Raw genomic sequence first — 27,833 nt, 5'->3', positions numbered from 1 at the left:
CAAAGATTTCGCAACAAACCAATCAGCAATAACAATCTAAATTTTTGCAACAACAACAATCCAAATGAAAGCAGTTACATCACACTCATTAGGATTTTACAGTCTCATAATTACATAAACAAATGAGCATCATCACATCAATATTTATAAATCTTTCACTATTAAACTCCAATTGCATCTATCGATTACATCGCTCAAACAGCACAAAATTGAAAATGAAGAAATTTTTTTCAATAATTTTAATGAAAGATTCAGGCCATCGACACACAAAAAAATAAGTTTACTATTGCTTTATAATCTTTTCTTTCATTTCGTTGTTTTTTCTTCTTTAATGGAGTGTAAAAACAGAATTTCTCAATAACTATCGGAATGAATTTTTTATTATTTATGTGTAATTATTCAGCAACTGTTTTATTTAATCTATTGGAAATTACATCAGATTGGTACTCTTTATGGTTTTTCTTTCCGCATCTAAGAAATGCATTTTAATGAATTACTTTTATGTTGAATTCTCTTTTGAAATTGCAATTTTTCTGTCTACTTGTCAATTGCTATTGGTTTGGATGAATTCAAAGTATATTCATCTTTTTGCAACATTTGTTTATAGATCAAGAAATATAAAGTAGAGTTCATGAACATGTTTAAGATGCATACTAAGTAAATTCAATGAGCTTTTGGTTCGATTCCTTTACATTTATTACAAAATTTATCTAAATATTTTTGAGTACCAATAACTTTTTTGTAATAAAATTACATTTTGTAACTTTTTTTAGCTTAAACCTCCTCAATACAAAGGCACAACTCATTTACCTAAAATTAATTCAATTAGAGAATCCAAATCATGCGCTTCGATTCACCATATTCAGTAATTTCCATATTAATGCATGCTCACTTAATGAATATTATCATGGAATATTGAGAGATTTATGGAAAGTTCATAGAAAATCTCAATCTCAGCAGTTCTTTTTGAATGCAGTCATGGTAAATTGCATCCATAAATTAATAGTGCTGTTTTTAGAAAATTCATAGACCGAACAAACCAAATATGTGAGAAGTAATTGCAGCAGCTATAAAAGGCACCACAATTATTTGCTTCAGTTGGCCACTTATTGTATGACTAAGACTGTACGTACGAAGATGATGGTGAGATTAAACGAACAAGAAGAAAAAATTCTTAAATGAATAGCACTTTTGGGGTTTTGTCAAGGTTTTGTCTGTGTTTTGCAATTAATGCTGTATATGCAGCTATACACATTGCAGAATTCTCACCCAGTTTCTCTATTAAGTCATTAGCTGCTTAAAAAGTCATGGTAAAATGAATTGTCTCTTTATTTAATTGTTATTACACGACAATTTACTTCTTTTTTTGCCATTTCACTTCCCACCCGCAACAGTAACGCTCATTACAAATTATCTATGGCCAGATTTGGTCATTTTTATGTCATTTTCAATTTTTATTTTTATTTTCGTAGACAGTTGAATTGAGTTCATGATCTGAATTGGGAATTACTTTTTTTTTGCGAATAAAATTGAAACGTTCATGTGCAAACAATGGATAATCATTGAAGCTCGGTGCCAAAAAAGGATTTGATGTGAAATAAACTGTTTATGATTCAGTTGAGTGACTTCAGTAAATCAATCAAAATTTGCTTGACTTCATCAGAAGGATCTCTCTTTTGTTTACTTATTGCCAAAAACAGTAAACTGAATTTTATTTTGACGTTAATCCACCCACACATCCATTATATCTCAAAATTATCATTTAAAAACGTCTTAAATATTTTATCGTCCAAAAAAATCATTTCTTATCAGTCACATGAGACTTTAGATACTCAGTGATGCAAAAAAATTTGAGGATTCATATCAGTCACGTACAAATTGAATTTTTTTACCAAACAAGAGGATAGAAAATCCCTAAGTAGACAAATAACAATTCCTTTCTTCTTTTATACGAATTTTTGATGAAGAAATTTGTTATAAGCTTGCTAATGTCACAGACTTCAATTTCCAGTCATTGCTCGAGACACTTCAATCTCGAGAAGACAAAAAATAATATTTTTGGCACAAATCTGCATAGACAATATATTCAAATTGAATTCAATTATACTTGATTCTCACTAACAATTTTGAATCTAATAAAAAAAGATCTCGGTGATTGTCAGGGTTGATCTTTTGTGGATTTAATGAGAATTAAGATTGGTTTCAATTATTTTTGATTGTCGAGCAACTTATAGAAGGTCAAGAAATCCATTCGGATTCTTAATAGTCTTCAAACTCCATGTAACTTCCAATTGTCTACCAAAAGGAACCATGTGTCATTCGGGATAATAAGTAAATAAGATTTTTGGGGTAGATAAGCCTGAACACAAGTATTAAGATAAAATTGATCAATTTATACCACAGTGATTTGGTCAAGGATTAGAGGTTGGAAATTAAGTGATCTTTAAGAAAGGACAAAGATATGATTTGAATTGATACTGACTTTGCTATTCACATGAGTTTTATTACTATACTATTTGATGAAATCTTCTAAACTTTGGAATTACAAAACATATATGTGCAATTTCAAATCCAAACTTATGATTATCTTTAGATTCACACAAAACAATTCACAAAAACTAATATTTTCAACATCATGTCCTTGCTCAATAATTCATTGATGATCTGTATTCATAAGACAGTTCCTCATTTATCAACTCTGAATCTCCTTCAATTGTTCTTTAAATTGAATTATTTTTGTGGTTTTAAAGGTTATAAGACGAGTCACAACAAAAAAAAATGAATATGAAATTTATAACAAAAGTTGAAAATCACTCAAACAAATATTCTCATTGAGGATGACGTGAATAGTTCTCAAATTACACAAAAATGTACAACGAATAATAAATAAATATAAATTGCAAAGTCAGGTGAGGTGAGAAATTTAATATCATTGAAAATATTAATGCCTTTATGAATGATTGTTGACAATACAAATTATTTTTGATCATATATGCTAATATATTCATGTTATGTGCTTATTGCCCAAATTTAGTTCTCGATAATGAAATGACAAATTTACAATTTTCCTTGGTCAATCAAAAAAAGTTGTTTATTGAAACGAACGGAACATAAATATTGCAGAAATTGTGCCTAAAGGCTGAGTCGGTCAGGCAATCAGTAATAAAAAATTTCTTTTATTTATTCGCCATGAATTGAAATGCGGAATTATTGAAGGATACATTATGCATGAAAGTATTTTTTATAGATGTTGATCAACTATATATTGACATAGTCTTGCACATTTATAATACTATTTATAATCCAATTTATCCATTTATGGTGCAATAACAAAAAATCATATTCACACCAAATTTTCAATTTGGGTGAATATATTGCTTTTGGTATTTTGAAATTTCAGTTTTTTTAATTTCCTGCATCAGACTTACAGAATTGACAAATATTTCCAATGGTGGAAAGTCTGTGCCTGAAAATACCAATCCAACAGTGAAAACCGCATCTTGATTGGTGCTTCCAGTGCCGAGAAATCGCAAAAAAACACTTTCTGTTATTTAGTTAGTTAGTTAGTTAGTTAGTTAGTTAGTTAATCAGCACGATATCTCTCTTCAAACTCAATACTAAGACTTCGGGTTTTTTGCATCTGGTAGGGAATGGGTATGGCAAGAACTGTATTGTTTTTGGAGCCATAAGATGCTTCCACTGAGGCACAAGATGTAAAAAACTGTCTTTTTTTGGGCCAAATTATAGTCGATTATTGCAAAATATATTTTTGTAAACAAACAAAAAAATAAATTGAACTGAATCTTACTGGATCTCATTTTATTGGTCTAGAAGTGAACTGGATCCTACTGGATCTTGTTTTTATGTATCTGGAAGGTATATGGATCCTACTGGATCTCATTTTGATAGTCTGGAAGTGAACTGGATCCTACTGGATCTTATTTTTATGGGTCTAGAAGTTATATGGATCCTACTGGATCTCATTTTGATAGTCTGGAAGTGAACTGTATCCTACTGGATCTTATTTTTATGGGTCTAGAAGTTATATGGATCCTACTGGATCTCATTTTGATAGTCTGGAAGTGAACTGGATCCTACTGGATCTTGTTTTTATGTACCTGGAAGGTATATGGATCCTACTGGATCTCATTTTGATAGTCTGGAAGTGAACTGGATCCTACTGGATCTTATTTTTATGGGTCTAGAAGTTATATGGATCCTACTGGATCTCATTTTGATAGTCTGGAAGTGAACTGTATCCTACTGGATCTTATTTTTATGGGTCTAGAAGTTATATGGATCCTACTGGATCTCATTTTGATAGTCTGGAAGTGAACTGTATCCTACTGGATCTTATTTTTATGGGTCTAGAAGTTATATGGATCCTACTGGATCTCATTTTGATAGTCTGGAAGTGAACTGTATCCTACTGGATCTTATTTTTATGGGTCTAGAAGTTATATGGATCCTACTGGATCTCATTTTGATAGTCTGGAAGTGAACTGGATCCTACTGGATCTTATTTTTATGGGTCTAGAAGTTATATGGATCCTACTGGATCTCATTTTGATAGTCTGGAAGTGAACTGGATCCTACTGGATCTTGTTTTTATGTACCTGGAAGGTATATGGATCCTACTGGATCTCATTTTGATAGTCTGGAAGTGAACTGGATCCTACTGGATCTTGTTTTTATGTACCTGGAAGGTATATGGATCCTACTGGATCTCATTTTGATAGTCTGGAAGTGAACTGGATCCTACTGGATCTTGTTTTTATGTACCTGGAAGGTATATGGATCCTACTGGATCTCATTTTGATAGTCTGGAAGTGAACTGGATCCTACTGGATCTTATTTTTATGGGTCTAGAAGTTATATGGATCCTACTGGATCTCATTTTGATAGTCTGGAAGTGAACTGGATCCTACTGGATCTTGTTTTTATGTACCTGGAAGGTATATGGATCCTACTGGATCTCATTTTGATAGTCTGGAAGTGAACTGTATCCTACTGGATCTTATTTTTATGGGTCTAGAAGTTATATGGATCCTACTGGATCTCATTTTGATAGTCTGGAAGTGAACTGGATCCTACTGGATCTTGTTTTTATGTATCTGGAAGGTATATGGATCCTACTGGATCTCATTTTGATAGTCTGGAAGTGAACTGTATCCTACTGGATCTTATTTTTATGGGTCTAGAAGTTATATGGATCCTACTGGATCTCATTTTGATAGTCTGGAAGTGAACTGGATCCTACTGGATCTTGTTTTTATGTATCTGGAAGGTATATGGATCCTACTGGATCTCATTTTGATAGTCTGGAAGTGAACTGGATCCTACTGGATCTTGTTTTTATGTACCTGGAAGGTATATGGATCCTACTGGATCTCATTTTGATAGTCTGGAAGTGAACTGGATCCTACTGGATCTTATTTTTATGTGCCTGGAAGTTATATGGATCCTACTGGATCTCATTTTGATAGTCTAGAAGTGAACTGGATCCTACTGGATCTTGTTTTTATGTATCTGGAAGGTATATGGATCCTACTGGATCTCATTTTGATAGTCTGGAAGTGAACTGGATCCTACTGGATCTTATTTTTATGGGTCTAGAAGTTATATGGATCCTACTGGATCTCATTTTGATAATCTGGAAGTGAACTGGATCCTACTGGATCTTATTTTTATGGGTCTAGAAGTTATATGGATCCTACTGGATCTCATTTTGATAGTCTGGAAGTGAACTGGATCCTACTGGATCTTATTTTTATGGGTCTAGAAGTTATATGGATCCTACTGGATCTCATTTTGATAGTCTGGAAGTGAACTGGATCCTACTGGATCTTATTTTTATGGGTCTAGAAGTTATATGCATCATACTGGATCTTATTTTGATAGTCTGGAAGTGAACTGGATCCTACTGGATCTTATTTTTATGGGTCTGGAAGGTATATAGATCCTACTGGATCTTATTTTGATAGTCTGGAAATGAACTGGATCCTACTGGATCTTATTTTTATTGGTCTGGAAGGTATATGAATCCTACTGGATTTCATTTTGATAGTCTGGAAGTGAACTGGATCCTCCTGGATCTTATTTTGATAGTCTGGAAGTGAACTGGATCCTACTGGATCTTGTTTTTATGTGTCTGGAAGTTGTATGGAGCCTACTGGATCTTATTTTGATAGTCTGGAAGTGAACTGGATCCTACTGGATCTTGTTTTTATGTGTCTGGAAGGTATATGGATCCTACTGGATCTTATTTTGATAGTCTGGAAGTGAACTGGATCCTACTGGATCTTATTTTTATTGGTCTGGAAGGTATTTGGATCCTACTGGATCTCATTCTGATAGTCTGGAAGTGAACTGGATCCTACTGGATCTTATTTTTATGGGTCTAGAAGTTATATGGATCCAACTGGATCTCATTTTGATAGTCTGGAAGTGAACTGGATTACTGGATCTTATTTTTATGGATCTAGAAGTTATATTCCTACTGGATCATTTTATTTCTGGAAGTGAACTTGATCCTACTGGATTTTGTTTTTATGTTTCTGGAAATTACTGGACTATATTAGCGATTTTTAGAAGTACTGTAATCTACAAGTCGGGCGAGCGAAGCTATCGTATAGTGATCTATAAATGTACTGTAAATCGGGCGAGCGAAGCTCAGCCCGGCTCGTATAGTGATCTATAAATGTACTGTAATCTCCCCAAGTCGGGCGAGCGAAGCTCAGCCCGGCTCGTATAGTGATCTATAAAAGTACTGTAATCTACCCAAGTCGGGCGAGCGAAGCTCAGCCCGGCTCGTATAGTGATCTATAAAAGTACTGTAATCTGCCCAAGTCGGGCGAGATAAGCTCAGGGAGTAGAAAAATAGTCCGAGCGAAGCTCGAACATTAATAGTTCGAACGCAGTTCGGACTTGGTTGAGCGAAGCTCACAAATTTTTGCGACCTGAACGGAGCGAAGCGAGTGAAGGCGTGAAAATTTTCCCAAGCACCTGAAACTGCATATCTATGAAAATATGTTGCCGTGAGTAGAGAAATGTTTCATTAATAGTTCGAACGCAGTTCATTCATTTAAATAATTTTAGTTAATGTGTAAATAATCATTTTTTTTCCACCTTTATTTCATAAAACAATTATTTTGTTCAAGTTGTGTTTTTAATTCTTACTTTTCTGCACAGTTTTCTGATCTACGTATGGTGTGAATATTCCCATGAAGCGTGATCCGCTTCATTACTAGTTTATTTCACACAATTGAGTAAAAGACTCTTTTCTTCCTCAACTCTTTCTGTCGTGGCTGTTCATAAAAAAACTATTGATGATAATAAAAACTGAGTAAATTTTATTATTTTTTTAGCATTGAACGATAAAGATCTTTCTCCTCTATCCACTAAATTGGCTGACAAAAGGAACTTTAAAAAATAGCTTGACATTATCGAAGGTCAATTAAGCGGAATTTGATTGTCCGCAATTTCACATACAATTAATTAAATCTTTTTTATTCACTCACTTTTATTAATAAATTGTGAACTTCAATATGTGTGAATAATAATTTACTTTTATGGAACATTATTAATGAAATGATTCAATCTAGATATTCACAGGTCTATTTTTTGGATCGTTTTGTCATGCAAATTTGATGAGAATTTTTGCTAGAATTATTTCTGAGTTGACTTGGTAGAAAATATTCGCCAAAAATTAGTCATTATTCAAAGTAGTGTCGTAATGGAAGAATTATACAATTATAGGATTAAAATCTAAATGTTCAAAATGATTTACGATCTCACTTAATTTGAGCTAGACTTAATCAATTGGATATTTCTGCAATTCATTATCTAACGTAAAAACCAAGTGATTCATATATTATACGTATAGTATTAATATACTTAATTAAAGAAGGGAAGATTAAGCTAGTCCTCTAATGGCTTAATCGATTACCATGTCTAAAATTACAAAATATGCCTGCCAAGTAAACAGATTACAAGTTCACCAAATAGTTAGACATTCCCAAACTGTCTACAAAACAGCAAGTTTCTAATTCATCTTCATAGGATGATAACATCAAATTGAATCTTCGATCTTCAGTTTTTATGCTTGCGTAGACAGAAATAGTCTAAAATGTATTTAAAAACTTGGAATATTTTCAAAAATCATTTTTCTAAATAGAATTTTCACAGCCAAATAAACAAACATTTTTAGTGGCCAAAAACCTATTCAAATGAATATATCAAGCTATAAACGACTAAATTACAGTAAAACAACATTGATATTGCAGCATAGTCATTCACATATTCAATAAAATTTCCAAATTCTTATCTCATAACGTTCAAATTTTTCTACCGAGAAGCAAAAATACAAATTACAGTAAATAAATTCTAAGAAATTGATTTAAAAAGTCATCATTAAGAAAGACACATAAGAGATAAACTAAGAAAACAAACACACTAATTCTCATGCCGGTCGTTCATTAAATCATTCTGATTTCAAAGAGAACGTCGAAAAGTATTCATTTAATTCTCAGACACTTCCGATTACGCAAGTAGACAGGAAAAAAATTGTTTTAAAAAATCTTTTTTGTCGCTATTGAGTCAACAAAACAAAAAAGTAGTGATGGGAAGAAATCATCAATGTTCTTTAGTCATATACAATGGAAATTAGCATTCATCTATTCTTAGTGCTTCTGTTGAATAAAAAATGTAATTACATCTATGATTACATTCATCGAAAATGATGAGGAGTGTAATGAATATTCATATTATAATAACCATAGGTAATTATGCATTTAAAATTATGCAAAATCATTCAATTGAACCTTAACAAGTAATTAAATATAATGGGAATTATATGTAAGCAGTCCATTGAATAATCTTATACGAAAAAAAAAGAAATGCTTACGACTTATGTCCAAAAATAACAAAACGTAATCAACATAGTTAACTAGATTATTCACGCGCGGACTCAACATAAAAGAATCTGATTTTCATTTCTTACTTTTCATCGTGTCTTGAATAACAACGGCCTTTTCAAAATCAATAAAAGAGATTACAAGACTTAACACTTGTTATATATTTGCGTTGTCAATCTCTTGAAGATTAAGATACCAAGAGGAAAGTACAAAACGTTATTATGTTGTTTATTTATTTAAGGCAATTCCCGAGTGAACGACATCGCAATTTTGTCTGATTTCATTTTATTCCTTATATACGAAATCTATATATCATCTGTAACGTGCCAAACTGACAAGTACCCATGACAGAACAATCTTGTTAAAGAATACAAATCATTATTTGAAATTATTTTTTTCAAGTTTGCGATCATCATCATCGCTTGTTTGTCGTCGTTCTAATCCCCATGTGTCATTTATCCATTTATGAATGCTCACTGTGGAAGTATTGTGGAAAGGAAATCGAATATCTTGCGTTGAAAAGCTAGCGGATCATTTCAAGGTGATAAGATTTGTCAATGAAGTCTGAGTGTAAGTTAGACGAGGATAATATTTCATAATAAACATTGTAATTGATACAGATTTACTGAGTAAGTATACCGAGTAGTGTATGATTTCGGGGAATCTATGAAGGCATATTGGAACACAATCGTCTTAAAGCTAGAGAATATGTTCTTTAGATATGAAAGCATGATTGCAATCGATTCAGCTAGCTATATATTAATAAAGACATTTAATCCAGATTTAATAACAGGAATAAATATTATTGAATGAAAAAGTGAAGTTGAAATACTACTGAGTATGGGTTCAAATCTCAATTTATAATAATAATAACGGCAAAAAGCAAAGAATTGATTTTTTTTGCATATTTTCATATGAAATTATAAGAATAAGTTAAATAAAAGTATCTGATCCTATAATTTTTTTTTTTTTGCAAAATGTTCATTGCGAGCAGTTCATGAGCCATGACCTAATATTTCTTTTTAATGTCAAACAGCTCAACGCTCTTTTCTCCTCATAGAATTTACAAAATAATCATAACCATCGCTTAAGATAACAATATCAATGCACATGTTCAAGCCAAACATAAGCAGTTAAGTAAAAATAGAAGATTATTTATTTACCCATTTCGCGCGATACGCATTAATAATGTGGAATTTTTAATTTTTTTCTCATAATGCATCTGACAAATATCTATTTTTATAAATCTAGCATAACATTCTTTAAGTGACATACACGAATATAACATGCAAGTCGCATTTTTCACACATCTACAAAGTTTTTATTTTATATTTTCTTATTCATATTTAAAAAAAAAAAACCGAAAGAAAAATCATTTCAGTAACATGAGTAGCTGCATTATACATACAGGATGATGTATGACGGGCAACATTTTTTTCTCATGCCTAAATCTATGCATGTTGCGAAAATCATTTTACACTTTCATGCGATAAAAATAAACAATTGGTTTTTCTTGTGACACTAAGAAGAAATCAAACTTAAATTTCCATGTCATGTGCCAAACAGTACAAATATAGCAGTGTGAAAACAAAAAGTTTATGTTTAGATTAAATTGAGTGCATGACAAAGCCCAGTACAATATTGCCTCTGACTTTTGTTTTCATCGCTCGTATGTTTTTTTATTTGAGAAACTTCTTTCAACTGCCAACCAAGCACTTGAGTACGTACATATAGGAGGAAAAAATCGAGAGTAAGTGAAAAGGAATGAGAAGCACAGTATGAAGAAGAAAGTTTCTACAGTTTTTTAAAAAAGGAATTTTATCTATTTTTAAAATTGAACAAGCAATGCTTAGAGAATATAAAGAAGTTTCAATGCTACCGAGAAAAAATAAGAACAAAAAGGTTTATTTTCCTAAAGAAAAAGAGGAAAATTCCTTCACAGTCATCGTCAATGTTGTTTTTATGTACGCTTTAATTCAACTGAATCATGCAAAGTCCAACGATAAAGAAGAAATAAATGTGAAAAATGGGAGATAGAGTTATGTAAACAAATCATAATATGTTCATCGTAATGAATTAAAGTAAGCATATATGCATGAGAATCATCTGAAAATGTGTTATAGAATCTTGATGCATCGGATACACATAAATAATACACAAAATGATCGAGCTATAAAATAGTCATAAAAACTCTTTTCTTGTATCGGGCATTAATGTCATGTTATCTGTTTATTATTGTTCAGTTTGTCTTGTTTGTTTAGAAGTTGTAAATTTTAGGGAATTTAGTGATGAAAGAGTCTGGGAATATACTTGTTGTTGGTAGGGGGTATATTCTTGATTATTGATGTAAATTGTAGAATCCTGGACAGCATTGCTGCTCCAAATGCTATGACATCCACACAGGATCAAAAGTGATCAAAATTTCAAGTTTAAGAGCATATACCATGTTTAGTCCAGAGTCTAAAGGTCACTCAGATTCTATCTAGGTCTAATTTGCTATAGCATGTCTTTGTGGTCTAGAATCAAATATTGTCTATCCCAGACAAAATGGTATCCAAGATACTCGAATGAGACAACATGGTCATACTGACTACAAATGTCAACTGTGTTTGGCCTACTTTGACATTTAAAAGTCAAATTTGCAACAGAGCCCTTGTAAATGTTTAAAAATACATTTATATCTAATTCCCATGAAAAGTTAGTCTGGCCAACCAATTCATCCCAAAACTGCATTAATTCGCCCCATTTGTCCATCATCAGATCATAACAATTTCCAACTTGCTTCTGTTTTATTCACAAACGTGCTGTGTATCAACTTTTTATTTTTTCAAAATTCAGCTAACACACTCATTAAAATGCCTGATAGGATGAATTTAAAAACAGACACACGTAAATATCAAGCATCAACATATGTTCGAGTTGAAAGCGTTAAAAAATTATGTTGTTAACATTCGATGTCACTGTAGCAATAATCAACATCCAATAATGTTGAGAATTTTTCAAGCTACACAATTTTTCAATTTTTAATGATGAAAATCATTCATCCACGCATTTCATTCATGCTTTATTCGTGAGCATTGATTTTTTGTTATTTTTCTTCGTACCTAAACCCGTTAAGATCATGTCTTCTTATCGCGGAAGCAATATTTTGGCAATTTCTGTATTTTTTCTTGCTCGCACTTCAAAAATTGCACTTAAAAAAGCCGCACACAAATAAAAGAAAAAATGATTCGTTTCTTCTCATATTTTTCTGTTGTTTCCCTACTACTCGTCATGTTAAGTTCAATGACCTTTTATTGATACAAATTCTTTTTTTATTTTTGCCCAAAATAAAAACTACAAAAAAAAACTTTCTGAATTATGTCCATATTGGAATGAGAGAATTGATTTATATCAGCATAGCTCTGGATCCAAATTCCATTTTCGAACTTTTGTGAAAAACATGTGGAACCGACCACTCCAGCAAAGAAAGCTGTTCATCAAAAGTCAATTCTCAATGAAACGGATAGAAATTTATTCACATGCTGAGATGAGACACAAATTTGCATTTTATAAACGCACAGAGGAATAATATGCTCAAATCAAGCAGCAGAAATGAAAACAAACAAATGGAAGCCAAAATAGAGGCGATCTCATTAGAGAAAGCTGCTTATAAAGCTAATTCTGTACGTATTGACGTTAATGGCTACTTTTTTGACACATTGGTTGACTGGTTTGCGAGTCGCGTGAAATCTCATTAACTTTGACACAGATATGGTAGTGTCTGTTGGCTGAACTATGAAAAGATTATGCCAAAATTAGCGTTTTGCAATTTAAAACCGTTAATTGAAAATTTTAAAAAATTAGTAGCATAATTTTTAAATTTTTGAAATCCGTTAGAAATTTAAATTTAAAAAGTTCGTTAACTATTCAATGAATCAAAAAAGAAATGCGCTTACGAAGCATAACAAGCAAAGCTATCAATAAAACTGACTTTCATGCCAGTTTGATGTTTTGTTTATTTCCTTCTCACCATGACCACATCTCACAAGAAGATATCTATATTGAAACACTTTTTTATGCTAATTGATAATAAAATTAAATCGCGATTCACGAGAGAAATACATATTTTTTTATTGGGGCACTGTGGTAGCCGGTTTATTCAATCGCATTTCATTTCTAATCAGTAATCATGCTAAAGACCACTCATGTGGAAAGTTTTATGCACTTTCTAGTGGCATCATCCACAAAAAATGATAAAAGATCACTAATTTATTTGTTGATGGTACGGCATTGACCTTTTTTTGAATGAATGTTTTTTTTACACTTTCGGAAGACAAATGTTACCTGGCAATGAATCTAGTATTTGAGCACACAGGCAGCAATATAGTTATTTTTATGCAAATGATCTCGAAATGTGCTAAGTACATAGGTAGGGGTTTTTGCACATTGAGGGATAATTCAGGTAGAAGAATTAACGTCTGTTGGAAATTCTGCAAACGTACATGCTAGAGTCTAGAAACTTACTTACAGTAGATTTTTCAAGTTCACTGTTGCACCAATTTATCGATTTTTTTCCTCCTTTCTATTCCTTTCTTCTCTCGATGAAATTTCTTGATAAAATTCACTTTTAAATTGCTTTTATATCAGCTTCTTCTTCTTCTTTCATCCACTACAATTTAATTAACTTTAATTTTTTTTTTCGTTTCAAATCAGTGAGCACAAAAGGCATGAAAAAATTGCATAAACACGAAAAACTTAATTTATGTACTTTTTTCACAAAGAAATTCAATTTTTTGATTACTTTTTATGGGATATACATATACTTTATCACTAGAGCGAGATAATAATACTTAATACAACTTTATCAGGGTGCCAGTATTACTATCTAGCATTAATTTTTTGCGTTAGTTTATTCGATTTTAAATCTTTTGGGATTAATAAAACAACAACAATGCCGAATTTATGTTTTCATTTAAATTCAATGAATTTTCACTATTCTAGTCACAAAATTGATGTTTAAATCATTCGAAAATTAGTTAATTTAATTAAGTTTTTATTTTAAATGGGGATTTTCTGTTTAAAAGCACTTTTATGTTAAAATTTTTAAATAAAATACAAGACACGAATTTTTCATTCACGCGGATAAAATTGAACTAAACGTATCTGAGAAATTTCGTTGTTCAATGCCTGTATTCCTCTCTATTTTGTACATAAGCTGCTTTATCGACTGACTACATATTGAGAGAATAAATTTATGTTGTTGTTTTCATGCCCTTGCAAAAAGTTATGTTAACTGTTTATTTACCATGATTTTGATGTTTTTCCTGGATGACATTTGCATGTTGAATCTTTATCTTTCAGTTTTGACATAAAACAATGTATATTTACTTAGATTAACTCACAAAACTCATTTTATCTGTTACTTTTTCAAAATTTACAATTTCAAAGCTACTGAGATGACAAAATTACTAAGATGACCAATTTTAGAAATTTGACCCCTCAGAATAAACGCACTAAAAAATAATTCTCAAAAAATAATTAAAATAACTTAATTAACGTGGGAAATAAATCATGGGAACCCGAAAATGTTGTGTAAAAGAGTGCACTTCAGAAGAGGGTAATGAAGGAATCACTTTTCATCGTTTTCCGCAGACAAATCAGGAAAATGCTGAAAAATGGATAAAAGGTAATTAAAAAAACAATCAAAACATCCAGAAAGTACTAAAATATATTTAATTCCACTTTAGCTTGTCAATTTGAATCGAATTTTAAGCCAAATAAACACAGTTTTGTGTGTTCACAACATTTTCGACGAGAGAATTTCACAATTTTGCAATCTGGCAAAATAATATTAAAAAGTCTTACCGTTCCGTCAATTTTCCCGTGGAATAAAGATACAGTAGTTGTCACAAAAGCCACAATATCAATTGCCTCAGATGGAGAATCACCTGAGAAGAAAAAGAAGTCAGAAAAATCAAAGGATGATACAAAAACAACAGAAGAGGTGAATGATGAAGTTGCATCACCGAAAAAGGAAGCCACAACACCAAAAAAGAGTGTAGATTCTCCAAAAGCTCAAGGTTCAAAAAAGAAAGGATTTAATTCCAAGAAAAAGGAGATTCCAAAACCTATAATTTCACCAGAAAAACCGAAGAAATCATCAAAAAGGCTTTCTGCTAAATTACAACAGAGTGAAATTCGAGCCAAGAAATCAAAAGTTGAAGAACCACCTGCGGAATCTGTAGAAATTGATGTTCCAGCAAAAGCAGAACCAAGTGTGTCAACGCCAAAAAAGAAGAATCTTATTGTAAACTTTATACCGGGAAATGTAATTGAAGCTCAACGGTTTGACGAAAAATGGATTCCTGTAAAAATTATCGAGGTTGACACTGATGAAAGGGAAGTTCTTGTAAGATGTGCAGATAAAAATAACAAAGCAAAAGCAGGGTTAGTTATTATTAACAGCCTTCGAAAACTTTGAATTTTTGAAATGAAATTTTCGAAAATAGAAAATTTAAATTTCAAAAATCCGTTAAAATTTCAAAATTCAAACGTCCGTTAATTGATTCTGTTTCTAATTTTAGAATCAACGATGAATGGATATCAATGGATAGTCCGCGTTTAAGACCAGCTCAACCGACAGTAACATTTGAAGTTGGCGAAAAAGTATTAGCTAGATGGAATGATTGTCGTAAATTTCCAGCTACAATTAAACGAGTTTTAGAAAATGATACATATGATGTACTCTTTGATGATGGATATCCGAAAATTGTGAGAGGAATTCATATCCACAAATATTCAGCTAAGAATGCTCCAAAAGTACAAACAACAGAACCACAAACTCCAGTTTTAATTAATCCATTATTCCTCAATCCACCAAGTTTAATTCCTGACTACATAAAAGAAATGAAAGACCTTCCCAAAGGTCCAACAGAAGGAGAATGGTGTTGTGTATGGGTTGATGATATTCCAGTTGGAGAAGAATCAACATTTGATGGAACACACGGAAAAGTTCCTTCAATAGTCATAAAGGATTGGCGTATTAAGGAAGGATGGCAAAAACACATTTATTTAAGACAAAATGGAAAGTGGGATGTGCTGTTCATTAGTCCAACAAACAGAAGATTAAGGTTCAAGAATGAATTAAAAGCTTATTTAGCTGAAATTGGAGAAATTTATGATCCAGACATTTGGGATTTCAGTTTACACAAAAAGCGATCAAAAGCATTAGACTTGTGCATCCAGTCTGACAAATTAAAGCATCAAGTCATGCCACATTCATTCGAAGTTAAGAATCAACAATCAGCTGATGGAACTTCAGTTTTTAATAATCCATATGCAAATCTTGGTGCCTTGCCATACGTTCAACCAAATCTCGTAACAGCAGCTCCAATTCAAACGGAAGTGTCTGTTGGATCATTGAAAGTTAAAGTAATTAACAATAATTATCATTGTCCAAGTGAATCATGTGATAAAATATTCCGAAAAGAGAATCACTTGCAAATTCACATCAAGCATTATCACGAGAATTTAGCTAAACTTATGGGAGAATGTCCAAATATGGAAGATTTAGCATATTTAAGAACAACTGTAGATGAAGCTGAACTGACCTTAGTCAAATCCAATAGAAAGTCAAATTTGACAAAGGAAAAGTCAAAACCATCACGAAATGAAATCAATGATTCGTTTAAAGAACCGCATGTAAAGCCAGAAAATATCTCACCAGAATCGAAGCTGATTGCTCAACGATCTCCAATTTTAGAAGAAGCTTTAAAAGCACCACTTGTAACAAGTCAAATGACACCAACCAAGAATGAACCAGAAATGGACATGAATTTAGACTTGACACCGAATTCATTGAAAGAATTCGATCCTGAATCTCTAATTCCACCATATGCACTTACTCGTCCACAACTTAAACCTCACGCAAGGCGCAAGATGAGGATAAGGTATGATTTTGTTGTTTGAAAAAGCTTAAAATTTAACGTATTTTGAATATTTGAATATTTTTGGGTGAAATTCAAAAATTTTCAAATCTCAAATGACCGTTAATCATTCAAATTTTAAATATTCGTTATTTTTTCAAATATTTTCTAATCTTCATTCTAGATTCAATCCAAAACCAAAGAAGAATGGTCCGAAAAAACAGAAATTAGATTATCAGAATGGTGAAAGTATTTCAACAGTTGAAGGAGTTATTCCATACAATGAAGGGCCGTACTTTAAGAATCAACAGCAGTCAAGCTATATTGATGAAAATGGTGAAGTCATTAAGATTGTCCGAATGAAGAAGGAAGAGATAATCAATTGCATTTGTGGATATGGCGAGGAAGATGGATTAATGATTCAATGTGAATTATGCTTATGTTGGCAGCATGGAATATGTCACGGATATGAAAAGTCTACTCAAGTACCTGATAAGCATGTTTGTTTAATTTGTAAAAATCCGTACAGGCAACGAACATCAAAGAGATTCTTCCATGATCAAGATTGGCTGTATGATGGAAAATTACCAATTGCCAATTATCATGTTCCAAATCCAAAACAAACAGCACGATTTGATACACTTAAGAGTTGTCATACCTTAATTGGAAATTTGATTGAGATGAAGAAGTTCATGAATAGCTTGGACGTAAAAATGAATATTGCTGAGAATATCGAGCATCCAAAGATGTATTTATGGGCTAAAAAGTGGGAACAAAGTCCACCGAGAGAAAGCATCGACAAGAAGGATGACATAAAGCGTGATATTAAGTTTGAAAATGATATTAAGATCCAGTCAGTAGCACCAGAACCTGAAGCAGCAATAGAACCGAGAAAATGTCAACAAAATCTATTGGATCATATTCAAAATCAGCAAAATACAGTCAAGTCGCGATTGGACAACATTGAAAAGGAAATTGCTGGTAAGTTTGGGAATTAAGTTCCATTTTGTCCAGAAATTTAATTAATTCCTTCTTTTTAGTTCTTGAGGAAGAAGGCTCATCAAAGATTCTCAATGGCAAGAGGCCAATAGATGACAGCACATTAAAACAGACATTGTACATGCTAATCAATGATTTGAAGCAAATGAATGATTTTTCGGATATCCATCGTAATCCAATTGAAGAATCTTAAAAAAAGATTGATTAAGATTAAAGTTTTAGTACATAATTTAGTAAGTGCTTTATTTACTAATTAAATGACATAATGGTAAGAGACACAAAGTTTGTACATCAAGAAGGTTTAAAACAGTTTAAAAAGAATAAATTAAAGTTAAGTAGATCCAAAATTGAGTTCAATTACTTGTCATTTAGATATTCATCTAACACTAAAATTACACAAAATCCTTTAATACTAAACGGTACTAAGCATTAACTAAGCGAACATCACTTTCAGTTTTCTGGACAAATTTTAACGGACTTTTTTTAAATATTTCTAATATTTTTTGGCCGTTAATTTTCAAATATTATCCGACCGTTATTTGCAATTTAGATCCATCTACTTAACACGAATCACATTAACTTAATTTATTATATCTTCTGGATTAACCACAGGATCTTTATACATTTCATAAACTGGAGTTATTGAATCGAGTCTACGCTTTGCTGCCGCCATTTCTTTTGGCGTTAAGTTTGCATGTTTATCTGGTAAATGCAATTTGAGCTTCCTTTTTCGAGTGTAATTGGCCTGACAGCCAGGAACGACACAGTAAAATTTCATTTTTGGCGTTTCCAAGTCAGCAAGATTTGCATCCTCGTAAATTGGCATTAGATGCTTGATCTGTTCCAATAGATTATCATATTCTTCCTGTGTACAGTCTATATGCTTTGTCTGAATATGTCCTCTGAGTTTTTCTTTTCGTGAATAAGTATTTGTACATCCAGCAACCATACATTGAAATTTAGTCTTTTTATGCTCAGCATTTATGTGCCTTGTTAAGTGACGTTTGGCATAATGTTTCCCGCAATAAACACATGGATATACTTTCTCTCCAGTTATTGTTTTCCTTGGATAAACTTTTTGTTGGATATGATCTGGCGTGTTTGGATATTGTTCAGTTCCCGTGTCCATTTCTTCTAACATGCTTGATGGATCATCGGAATCATTTTCATCAAATGTATTTGACTGTGAATAATCAAACTGGTCGTAAAATTGTTCATGCTTAATTTGAATTTCACCTTCTTCAATCTTCTCTTCCTTAATTTTAATTTCTGGATCTATTGCACTGCTGCTTGTGTCCTGTATACTTAATGAATTGTCTGAGATATTATCTGGTATTTTTTGAGTAGTTTTCAGCTTTTTTGCTGGTGGCTTCTTCGGTATCGATTTCACTGTAACTGCTTTTTGGATGGGTATACTGTGGAATTTGGTCATTGGCTTTAATTCATCATTTGTTGTCTCCTGGATGTCATGTATTGCAATATTTGATGTTGTGGGTTCTATTTCATAATCGTCAATTTCAGCTAACAATTTCTTCTGATTCTCAACAAATTGAAGCTTAAGTGCTGTAGCCAACTGTACTGATCTGAGACAAACTTCACATACAAATTTCGATAATCCTTCAACAATATCCAATTCGATTTGTGTGAGAGTTATAAACTGACTCTTGACATCCTCGTCAATGAGATTAAATTTCTCATTAGATTGAATGGTTCTCAGGCAAAATCTGCAACTGGAATTAGAAGATCTTATTAGTAATGTTGCTATCGTTTTATATCACTTAAAAAATTAATTAATCAAAATTAATGTTAATGATGGCATTTTCTTCAATTTACCCAGAAAATTGATAGCTCATGGCTCTACCACATGAAATATTTAATTAAGTTACTTACCCAAAGCCTGTAAAATCCATTTTTTACTAGTTTTAAGTTACAGAATTTCAAAAAACTATTGTTTACAAAATACAAGCCGAGATAATCAAAGTTTTCCGAGATGACAAAATATTTCAAGTGAAAAAGTCAGTATGAAAAATTAACAAAAAGCGCATAAAACGATCGATAATGGAAACAATAATCTGTAATAGATTGATACCTGCTGCTATAGACCAGATCATGAATTAGTAATGCTTTTAAAATAAAAAGGAATACAACTAAATTCCATACGATAATTTAAATTCACTAAGTTAATTTATTACGATGATATATTTTATACTACAATCAGATACAGTTATAATTAGTAAAAGTAGTGTAAGATAGTACATTTAAGGAATCATATTTCGATGAATAGTCTTACAAACGTCATTTTTATGAAAATATGAATATCAATCAATAGACAAATTCACTAAAATAGTCAGATTTTTTGTACGATTATGATGAGTTCTTAAATAAGTTAAAGAATGCGTTTCACATAGTCTGATTTAATGACGATTTCCCTTCCTCTCTTAAATCTGACATAAATCCCCTGACATTTTCCAATTCCATTATTCTTCGTCTTTCCAATTCGAGTCCTCTAAACAGCGAATCTCGATCATCAAACATATCATTTGTACCATTTGAAGTCGTTCCAAAATTATTTGAAGTTCCTGCATCATTTTCATCTTTCGTCTCATCCTGATTCATACTATCATCTCCTGCATTTTGGCTATCATCAAGTAATTCTGGTGCTTCATTTCCGTATACTGGTTTTAAGATTCTTAATTTATCAATCATAGCAGTCATCGCTTGTGGCGCTAAATCTGAATGACTGACTTCAAGATGCTTTTTCAATCTTTCTTTTCGTACGAAGAACTGTTCACAATCTGGAACTACGCAAATAAATTTGCATTTCATGTGGGCAACTTCAATATGCCTCAGCATGTGGGGTCTTCGCTTGTAGAAATTTTTGCAATGTGGACATTGAAAACTTTTCTCGCCCACAGTATTAAGCTTTCTTTCCGTCTTTGGAATGTTAAAGGAACGATTGTATTTTGGTTTTCTGTCTTCTTGTTCGTTCAGCATTGTGGGTAGTTCTTCATAATTATATGAAGATTCAAAGGTTTCTGCATGTTCCTGTTTTATTTTAAATGTTGATGGTCTGATAGTTTCAGGTGCTTCAAAATGCTCATTGGATTGTACTGTAACTAATGATAATGGGTCAACATAGTCATCATGTCTTTGATCCCTTCTTCGTTTCTTTGATATGATTTCTGGTGGCTGAACTGTCGGTAATTCAGAGCAATTTGAATCATTATCATCGGAATCGTCACCAAAATAATGCAATTTCCTTTGATTTTCAATAAACTGCAATTTTACTGCACTTGCTAATTGCAATGATCGTAGACAAAGTTCACATATGATTTGAGATAATCCACTGCCTGATTCCAGCATTAACTGGGTAATACCCACGAATTGGTCTTTAATTTCATCGTCGATTAAAGCCATTCTTTCGTTAATTTGCATTTTTTTCAAACAAAACCGACACCTGTATTAAGAAAATCATGATTAGTTAAAAATTTAATAATTAAAATCATTAATTAAATCTTACTCGTTATTCTTAGAGCTCATTTTAAGTGAATAAAATGAATTAAACTAATTTTACAAAAATGTTTACAAATACTGCTACCGAGACGATTGAATTTTTCTTGTGAAACATTTTCCAATTGGATAGAAACTTTCAATTTACCAAAATTCAAAGTTTCCTAAGCTTGACTTTTTCCGTCATCTCGGTAAAAAAAATATTCTCTTCTTTAATAATCCTTAAAAATCACGAAATAAGCTAAATTAATAGCTTAATCACCCATTTCCTAATTGTATAACATAAAACTACTTTATTATTGAAGAAAACTGCTCATATCAAACCAGATCATCATGTATTTCAAGCACATTTCAACGAGATTTTTCCATATTTCACGAGTTCTTTCTGCCGATAAAAGTTCTTTGGCAGTGCTAAGGAAGAAAACTGGATATACTTTCGCCAATTGCAAAAAAGCACTAGAGATGCATGAGAATGATTTGAATAAGGTAGGCTTAATATTTTTAATCAGATCCAGTAAATTAACAAGATCAGTTTTAGGCAGAGAAATGGCTTCATGAGCAGGCAGAATCAATGGGATGGTCTAAAGTAACAAAACTCGAAGGAAGAGCTACACAACAAGGATTAGTTGGAGTGCTGATAGAGAAGAATATTGGAGCTTTAGTCGAAATAAATTGTGAAACAGATTTTGTAGCAAGAAATGAAAACTTCCGTGAATTTGTCGAAAAGGCATCAAAAGCTTGCCTTGATTATGTTAAGGATGTCGATGGAAATGATGTAACTAAAATTGCATTAGAAAGTGAAAAACTAAAGAATCTTAAATTGAACGACGGGAAAAATTTAAGTGATCATTTAGCACTGCTGATAGGAAAAATTGGTGAAAATACAGTCTTGAAGCGAGCAATTTGTTATAAGACAGCCGACTCAATCAAGCTTTTTGGCTTCACACATCCAGCGCCTGAACAACTTGAAGACGGAAAAGTGATGTTGGGAAAATACGGAACAATTGCAGCATTTAACAGCAACACAGAAGATACTGAAGCAGTACGCGATGTTCATAAGAAAATCTGTCAGCACATTGTTGGCATGAATCCTACAAAAATTGGAAATCCTGAAACTGATAAACCAAATGAAGTCAAAGACGAAGAGAAATGCCTGATATTCCAAGATTTCATCCTTGATCCAGACGTAACAATTAACGATATTCTTCAGGAAAATGACATTAAGATCATCGACTTCCAGCGCTTTGAATGCGGAGAGTCAGCATCAGTTGAAAGTAGTTCATAACTCGTTACAAACTTAAATTAATCAAGATTTTAGAACTTAATATGAATAAATATTTTGGATTATAATTACGCAATGTGTAATGTACAGTAATTATCAAAGTAAGTTCTAATCATATTTTATTCATTTATCTTTTCTACTACAAGTCCTAAAAGCTCACTTTTTATCAAGCTTTCGACAAGTTTAGGCTTAGTTTCAGGATGTAGCATTAAAATATGTTCACGGCAGTCTCTTTTCCTTTTAAAGTTTTGCCTGCATAGTCCACAATAATATTTCTTGTTTTGATGCTCAACCTGAATATGTAAAGTAAGATGTGAATCCTTGATGTATGTCTTATCACAATGTGGGCAGTGAAAGTTTCGTTCCTTAAGATGGAATGTCTCCATGTGATATTGCAGTCCAAACTTTTTGAAGAATGTCTTATCACACAAATCACAATTAAACCTCGGTTCCTTATGCTGCATCATATGTGCATAAAGTCCTGGCTTGCTTTGAAATCTTCTGTCACAAATTGGACATGATACAGCTACTTTTGCGAACGATGGATCATGGAGAAGCTTGTGTCGTCTTAATGTCTTCATTCTCAAGAATGTTTTGCTGCATATGTCACATTTGAAGTCTGGTGACAATGTCCTAAAATGAAGCATCTGATGCTCCTTCAAAGTCTTTTGACTGCTGTAAAATTTATTGCATATATCACATTCTAACTTTTGCATTGACTTGACATTTTGGATCTTGAACATTAGCTCTTGGTTCTTTTTTGGTGATTTCTTCTTAATCTTCATATTTTGAATTACTGGATCTTCTGGTTCTTGTTTTATATCCATCACATTAAATGGTAGATCAAATCCAGTTGAAATTTTTATTTCCGGTTCCAACTGAACAATATCTTCATATTCATATTCCCTGCAAAACCTTTGTTGATTTCCAATAAACTGTGATTTTACAGCACTAGCTAGAAGCAATGATCGCAAACAAAATTCACAGATGATGTTTGAATGGGAAGTAGCTAGGATCAGTTTAGTTGATGTGACATTTGTGAATTCTTCTCTTATTTCCTCAGTTATTTCGTGAAACTTTTCATCTTGATGTAGATTTTTGAAGCATAGCCGGCAGCTGTGAATGAAACGGATTGTTAGAAAGTCAGAAGCGATATTTAGTTACAACATACAGATCAGTTCCACTCATCTTTCTGCGATTTAAAAAAAAATTATTTTACTGAAGTCAATGTTTATGTTTACAAATATATTTGAAAATTATGTCATCTAGGAACTATTTAGTGGATTGCTTTATGATCTGAACAAAAAGAAAATAGTTCAGAAACGAGTGATAAATTTATATAGATTTCAATTAGGATTCGAACCCTTATATTATTATGAATACAAAAAAGAGATTAAATAAATGCACAATAATTAAATTGCAAAGGTCGAATCCGGTTGAAAATTTGATTGAATTTTTTTCTGCTTTCACTTGTGAAGTATAAGATTTTATAGAAATGTCAGTTTTGTTTATAATGTCATACTGAATTCTAACTCGACCTCTGTCAATCCATTGAAAACAAATTAAATATGTAAGAGTACTGACAAGAACATCAAGTCTTTTTATTTGCGATAAATAAATTTGTAATGTCGGTATATGAAGTAAATAAGAATAAATGAAAGTTACAGGAGATGATTAAATAAAGATTCAGATTAAATGAAGATACTTCCCGATTATAATAATGATATGGCTCATTCAACTTTATATATAAAAATTGTTATTGAACATGATTTATGTAGATTCCATAAGTTGATTTGCACGGTTGAGCACAAAATTAATATCCATAGATGGATAATTTTGTAAGAGCTTAACATTATGTTCAAAGTCATTTTCTAAAATTTGATCTCGAACTAGAATGATCATAGCACAACATACACAAATGAGATATTCGAAGCGATTCTCGTCAGCTAATATTGAATCCCAAAGTCGAAGGACATCAGGAAGATCAAATTCCTGACTTAAAATTAATGAAATCCATCGAAAACTGTAGTATTGTGGAAATATTCCTTGTTCCTTTAATCTATTTGATACATGGATGTCCTTCTTTTCAAGCATTTTAGTCAACTTATTCATCATTCCTCTTATGCCTGTATCTGTCTCATCTAATGTTTTAATAAAGAAATCTCGGATTTCACTCATTAAAGCTGTGAAGCACCAAAAGCAATCAGCTTCCGCAAACTCTGCATGCTCATCATTCGATGCAAATACGTAATAAATTGGACCAATAATTTCATTCATTCCTTGAACATATCCTTGACCGGAATTTAATTTGGCATAAATGAAAAGCATTCGTTCCACAACTTCCCAGTTTGCTTCTTGTCCTCGCTGCATGGCTTGATAGTTCTCAGGTGCTCGCTTCACTATCAAGTTTATCTGTAGAAGTGGAAATTCAAGTATTATTAAAAGGTTTAAGGATTTAAGTCTAACATTACTATTAGGTAGACTTACTTGCTATATTAAGCAATTATGGAATCATGGTTAGTGCCAAAGAGAGCAAGAAACAATGTTAAAGTTAGCTATGATGAATTTTATCATGCAAATATTTAAGAAGCCATAGAAGTACATACCTTTTTGATTCCAACACCCTTCCTCTCAACATTTGCAGAACTTAGAGTACTTGGAGCTACACGATGATGCAATCTAATTTCTGTATCACTATTAACGACTATGTCACATGGATATTTACATGGTTCTTGAAAGAATGAAATGTCAGGTAGTAGACGTCGTGCATCTTTGTCAATTTGAAGTAAAAATGTTTCATTGTCTTTAAAGAATGTGCTCCATGATGAGTCAATGTTATCACTTAGCGGATGATCAACAGATAAATCGACATCCTTACAGCTTGGTGGTATACAAAAATCTTTGATTAAATTACGATAATTATTTCTTTGTCGTTCCAAATGAGATTCCCAATTTTTACGTTTTGGATCTAAATAGTTGAAGAGTAGCTTCCAGCATATTGGACGATATTTTGCACATTCTGGAATACCCGAGTGAATGAACTTCTTTAGAGCCTTTTTGTCGATTTCATCTTGATTTATGAGATTTTCAAATTCTTTTAATCTGTAAATGATAAGATTTGCCTTAATTGGATGTAGTTTAATTAATGGAATGGTTAAATTACCTAGATTTATAGACTGACATCGGATTAATTTTATGTTACTATATAACTTCTAACAAATGATACTTAAATTCGTTTAAATTAAATATTTGAGTAATTGCTGATAGTAAATAAACAAAAAGCTATTCTATGGGACCTTATTAAGCAATTTTATATCCACACTGACTGTCAAAAGGCTAGTCATCAGCATTAATATATTGATAATCTCAGTGACATTTCATACGCAATCTCAAGTTCAATAGAACTGACTGTTTACTAATAAATCATAAACTTTCTATATAAAATCGCTGATTAATTTCTCAGGTAACTGAGATTAAGATTGAACAAAAGACGTCTGAATATGAAAATCCATGTCTATAGCTTCTGACTTATGATTTTTCTCACAAAACAATATTTTCAAATAAAAAGCAGCCGTTAACATTAAGCTCAATCAGGTGGGTGGGGAAAGATCATCAGCAACAAAAGATCAAATTGGCATGTGTTTAATTCAATTAAATTGTTTACTTGAGTTTCAGTATGTTGCGGGAATTCTGTGAGGTATAAGATCCGATAATCGGTTATATAATGTGTAGTATCTTAAAATATAGCGGTGCAGTTGTGTATAGTAAATTATTATGAGGTGTTAAATGATGCAGGGAGTGATATTAGTGAAGCAGTTAATGATTATCAATAGATAAATAATTGTTTTTCGTTTTGTGGTCATTTACTTAGGGGTTGTTCGTGTATTACGTTCGCATTTTATGGAGGAAGGAAAGAGGTCGATATGTGATTTTGTGACATTTTTGGCAAATAAACTTTTATATGAAAGTAAATCCCTAACAGACAAAGAGCGTGCTCTCAAGAGCAGAGTATGCAAAGAGCAATGCTCACGACCACGATCATCCAGTATATTTATTATATTTAAAGTGAACGAGCTCTGGAAAGCATGCTCTTTGCCTGTTAGGATTTTTGTGAAAAAAATGAAATAACGAACAGGAATAGTGGATAGGAGTCTCAATGTTATTTCGTTCGTAATGGCCTGTTATTGAGCCATGTCAAGTGTATCAGTGGCTAAGCTATTACGGTTTAATCTTACGTGTCACAGATAGTGATTTTAATCATAGAATCTTCTATTTAGCTTAAAGATAGGTGTTCATTTCATCCCGCTATTCACAAATCGTGAGACAGAGATCCGCTCGTGTGGTAAAATAATACTACAGGCTTTTGCACTTAACGTGTCTCGTTTATTAAATGCAGGGTCGTTTACCAGTCGTATCCATGGGGTCGTATCCAGAGGGTCAAACAACCTCTCTCATTCCTTTATCATCTTGTTGAAGAAAAATTCTTCAATTTGGTAGGATTTTTGTGAAAAAAGGCATTATAGTCTTTCTCAGTAAGATATACCCAGGAATATACCAGAATAGTTGACTAGTCGCGAAAAGTATGGCAGCACACCACATTTACACTAAATATAATGTTTACTATGTCGAGTTCGAAATGATTCTATACAAATTCAATTGCAATGGCTCAAATAGACAAGTCTTGCACACATTATTATTACTTACTGTGACTTACTGTATCGCGAAACGCTCGGAACACTCGAGAAAAACTATCCTCGATGCCTCACAATAGGGAAGTAAGACAGCATTCTCATACATCCCCAATAAAAGAGTATAAATTAGCAATTTAATTACATTCATAGACATACAGTAAAACTTTTTTGTCTACAACAATTTTAAAGTTATCGACTCTTCAACAATAGCAACAAAAAATAATTAACATCTTATGGCAATATTTGAATTAGCATTTAAACTCTATCCGTCACTACAAAGTTTACAAAAAAAAATTCAAGTCAAACGCACCTCAACATGTGTAACCCTATACATATTTAAAAACTTTATAGTCATACACAAGTCGACTGATGAGTAAACTGAGCGAGACATTATATCCATTCACTCTATTCCTAGCGTGCTCATCAGAAAAGAAAAAAAGCTTTTTTAAAAATATTGACCATTTGGAAAAAAAATTTTAAGAAAATAAAGCAACATTAGCTCAGTCATTTCGCGGCAGTCGAGTAATCA

At 32.2% G+C, this 27,833-nt stretch overlaps 7 protein-coding genes and 1 long non-coding RNA gene across 10 annotated transcripts in view; 3 read left to right on the top strand and 5 right to left on the bottom strand.

Moving 5' to 3' along the window:
• LOC139085803 (putative leucine-rich repeat-containing protein DDB_G0290503) overlaps window positions 1-13,941 on the bottom strand; it is a 72,380-nt gene extending 58,439 nt beyond the window's left edge. Inside the window, exons 1-2 of one of the 3 annotated variants that reach the window (XM_070633962.1) lie at window positions 13,699-13,941; window positions 13,426-13,507 (exon numbers count right to left, since the gene is read on the bottom strand). The gene's annotated coding sequence lies outside the window, so the exon portion shown is untranslated. Of the gene's footprint in view, window positions 1-13,421 lie in introns of all 3 variants that reach the window. The other 2 variants (XM_070633963.1, XM_070633961.1) reach the window with 2 other exon arrangements.
• A 459-nt stretch (window positions 13,942-14,400) lies between these two features.
• Window positions 14,401-18,172, top strand: MBD-R2. The gene is made up of 5 exons (XM_070634015.1): window positions 14,401-14,583; window positions 14,645-15,344; window positions 15,482-16,846; window positions 17,007-17,803; window positions 17,863-18,172. The coding sequence occupies exons 1-5, from the start codon at window positions 14,469-14,471 to the stop codon at window positions 18,012-18,014; spliced, it is 3,129 nt and encodes a 1,042-aa protein (XP_070490116.1). The 5' UTR covers window positions 14,401-14,468; the 3' UTR covers window positions 18,015-18,172.
• Window positions 18,079-19,806, bottom strand: LOC139085842 (uncharacterized). The gene is made up of 2 exons (XM_070634016.1): window positions 19,712-19,806; window positions 18,079-19,551 (listed from the first exon to the last, which is right to left on the bottom strand). The coding sequence occupies exons 1-2, from the start codon at window positions 19,729-19,731 to the stop codon at window positions 18,402-18,404; spliced, it is 1,170 nt and encodes a 389-aa protein (XP_070490117.1). The 5' UTR covers window positions 19,732-19,806; the 3' UTR covers window positions 18,079-18,401.
• A 244-nt stretch (window positions 19,807-20,050) lies between these two features.
• LOC139085851 (zinc finger protein kipf-like) lies at window positions 20,051-21,431 on the bottom strand. The gene is made up of 2 exons (XM_070634025.1): window positions 21,342-21,431; window positions 20,051-21,278 (listed from the first exon to the last, which is right to left on the bottom strand). Exons 1-2 carry the CDS (start codon window positions 21,359-21,361, stop codon window positions 20,222-20,224), a joined length of 1,077 nt encoding a protein of 358 aa, XP_070490126.1. The 5' UTR covers window positions 21,362-21,431; the 3' UTR covers window positions 20,051-20,221.
• A 61-nt stretch (window positions 21,432-21,492) lies between these two features.
• mEFTs (elongation factor Ts, mitochondrial) lies at window positions 21,493-22,718 on the top strand. The gene is made up of 2 exons (XM_070633996.1): window positions 21,493-21,817; window positions 21,870-22,718. Exons 1-2 carry the CDS (start codon window positions 21,665-21,667, stop codon window positions 22,614-22,616), a joined length of 900 nt encoding a protein of 299 aa, XP_070490097.1. The 5' UTR covers window positions 21,493-21,664; the 3' UTR covers window positions 22,617-22,718.
• Window positions 22,535-23,824, bottom strand: LOC139085825 (zinc finger protein 1 homolog). The gene is made up of 2 exons (XM_070633995.1): window positions 23,785-23,824; window positions 22,535-23,729 (listed from the first exon to the last, which is right to left on the bottom strand). Exons 1-2 carry the CDS (start codon window positions 23,799-23,801, stop codon window positions 22,733-22,735), a joined length of 1,014 nt encoding a protein of 337 aa, XP_070490096.1. The 5' UTR covers window positions 23,802-23,824; the 3' UTR covers window positions 22,535-22,732.
• Window positions 23,825-24,065: 241 nt separating this feature from the next.
• On the bottom strand, window positions 24,066-26,644 carry LOC139085806 (TBC1 domain family member 13). The gene is made up of 3 exons (XM_070633968.1): window positions 25,777-26,644; window positions 25,220-25,715; window positions 24,066-25,025 (listed from the first exon to the last, which is right to left on the bottom strand). Exons 1-3 carry the CDS (start codon window positions 25,794-25,796, stop codon window positions 24,384-24,386), a joined length of 1,158 nt encoding a protein of 385 aa, XP_070490069.1. The 5' UTR covers window positions 25,797-26,644; the 3' UTR covers window positions 24,066-24,383.
• LOC139085808 (uncharacterized) lies at window positions 26,222-27,780 on the top strand. Its single transcript, XR_011543953.1, has 2 exons — window positions 26,222-26,456; window positions 27,720-27,780. It is a non-coding gene; the product is annotated as an uncharacterized lncRNA (long non-coding RNA).
• The last annotated feature ends 53 nt before the right edge of the window (window positions 27,781-27,833 follow it).

Source organism: Chironomus tepperi, unplaced genomic scaffold, assembly GCF_022539635.2.
Source record: "Chironomus tepperi strain 1889 unplaced genomic scaffold, CSIRO-AGI_Ctep_v1 contig_84, whole genome shotgun sequence".
NCBI classification, from domain to species: domain Eukaryota; kingdom Metazoa; phylum Arthropoda; class Insecta; order Diptera; family Chironomidae; genus Chironomus; species Chironomus tepperi.
Note: the sequence above shows the minus strand (reverse complement) of the source record. Positions and strands in the feature narration are given on the sequence as shown.

What these genes read in the sequence shown, in the direction of transcription:
- MBD-R2 (XM_070634015.1), top strand. Translation starts at nt 14,469, where the DNA reads ATGGGAACCCGAAAATGTTGTGTAAAAGAGTGCACTTCAGAAGAGGGT. An exon ending in AGGCGCAAGATGAGGATAAG is followed by an intron (nt 16,847 to 17,006) that starts GTATGATTTTGT and finishes TCTTCATTCTAG; the next exon opens with ATTCAATCCAAAACCAAAGA. An exon ending in CATTGAAAAGGAAATTGCTG is followed by an intron (nt 17,804 to 17,862) that starts GTAAGTTTGGGA and finishes CCTTCTTTTTAG; the next exon opens with TTCTTGAGGAAGAAGGCTCA.
- LOC139085842 (XM_070634016.1), bottom strand. Translation starts at nt 19,731, where the DNA reads ATGGATTTTACAGGCTTTGG. An exon ending in ATGGATTTTACAGGCTTTGG is followed by an intron (nt 19,552 to 19,711) that starts GTAAGTAACTTA and finishes TTCTAATTCCAG; the next exon opens with TTGCAGATTTTGCCTGAGAA.
- LOC139085851 (XM_070634025.1), bottom strand. Translation starts at nt 21,361, where the DNA reads ATGAGCTCTAAGAATAACGA. An exon ending in ATGAGCTCTAAGAATAACGA is followed by an intron (nt 21,279 to 21,341) that starts GTAAGATTTAAT and finishes TTCTTAATACAG; the next exon opens with GTGTCGGTTTTGTTTGAAAA.
- mEFTs (XM_070633996.1), top strand. Translation starts at nt 21,665, where the DNA reads ATGTATTTCAAGCACATTTCAACGAGATTTTTCCATATTTCACGAGTT. An exon ending in ATGAGAATGATTTGAATAAG is followed by an intron (nt 21,818 to 21,869) that starts GTAGGCTTAATA and finishes GATCAGTTTTAG; the next exon opens with GCAGAGAAATGGCTTCATGA.
- LOC139085806 (XM_070633968.1), bottom strand. Translation starts at nt 25,796, where the DNA reads ATGTCAGTCTATAAATCTAG. An exon ending in ATGTCAGTCTATAAATCTAG is followed by an intron (nt 25,716 to 25,776) that starts GTAATTTAACCA and finishes TATCATTTACAG; the next exon opens with ATTAAAAGAATTTGAAAATC. An exon ending in AGGGTGTTGGAATCAAAAAG is followed by an intron (nt 25,026 to 25,219) that starts GTATGTACTTCT and finishes CCACTTCTACAG; the next exon opens with ATAAACTTGATAGTGAAGCG.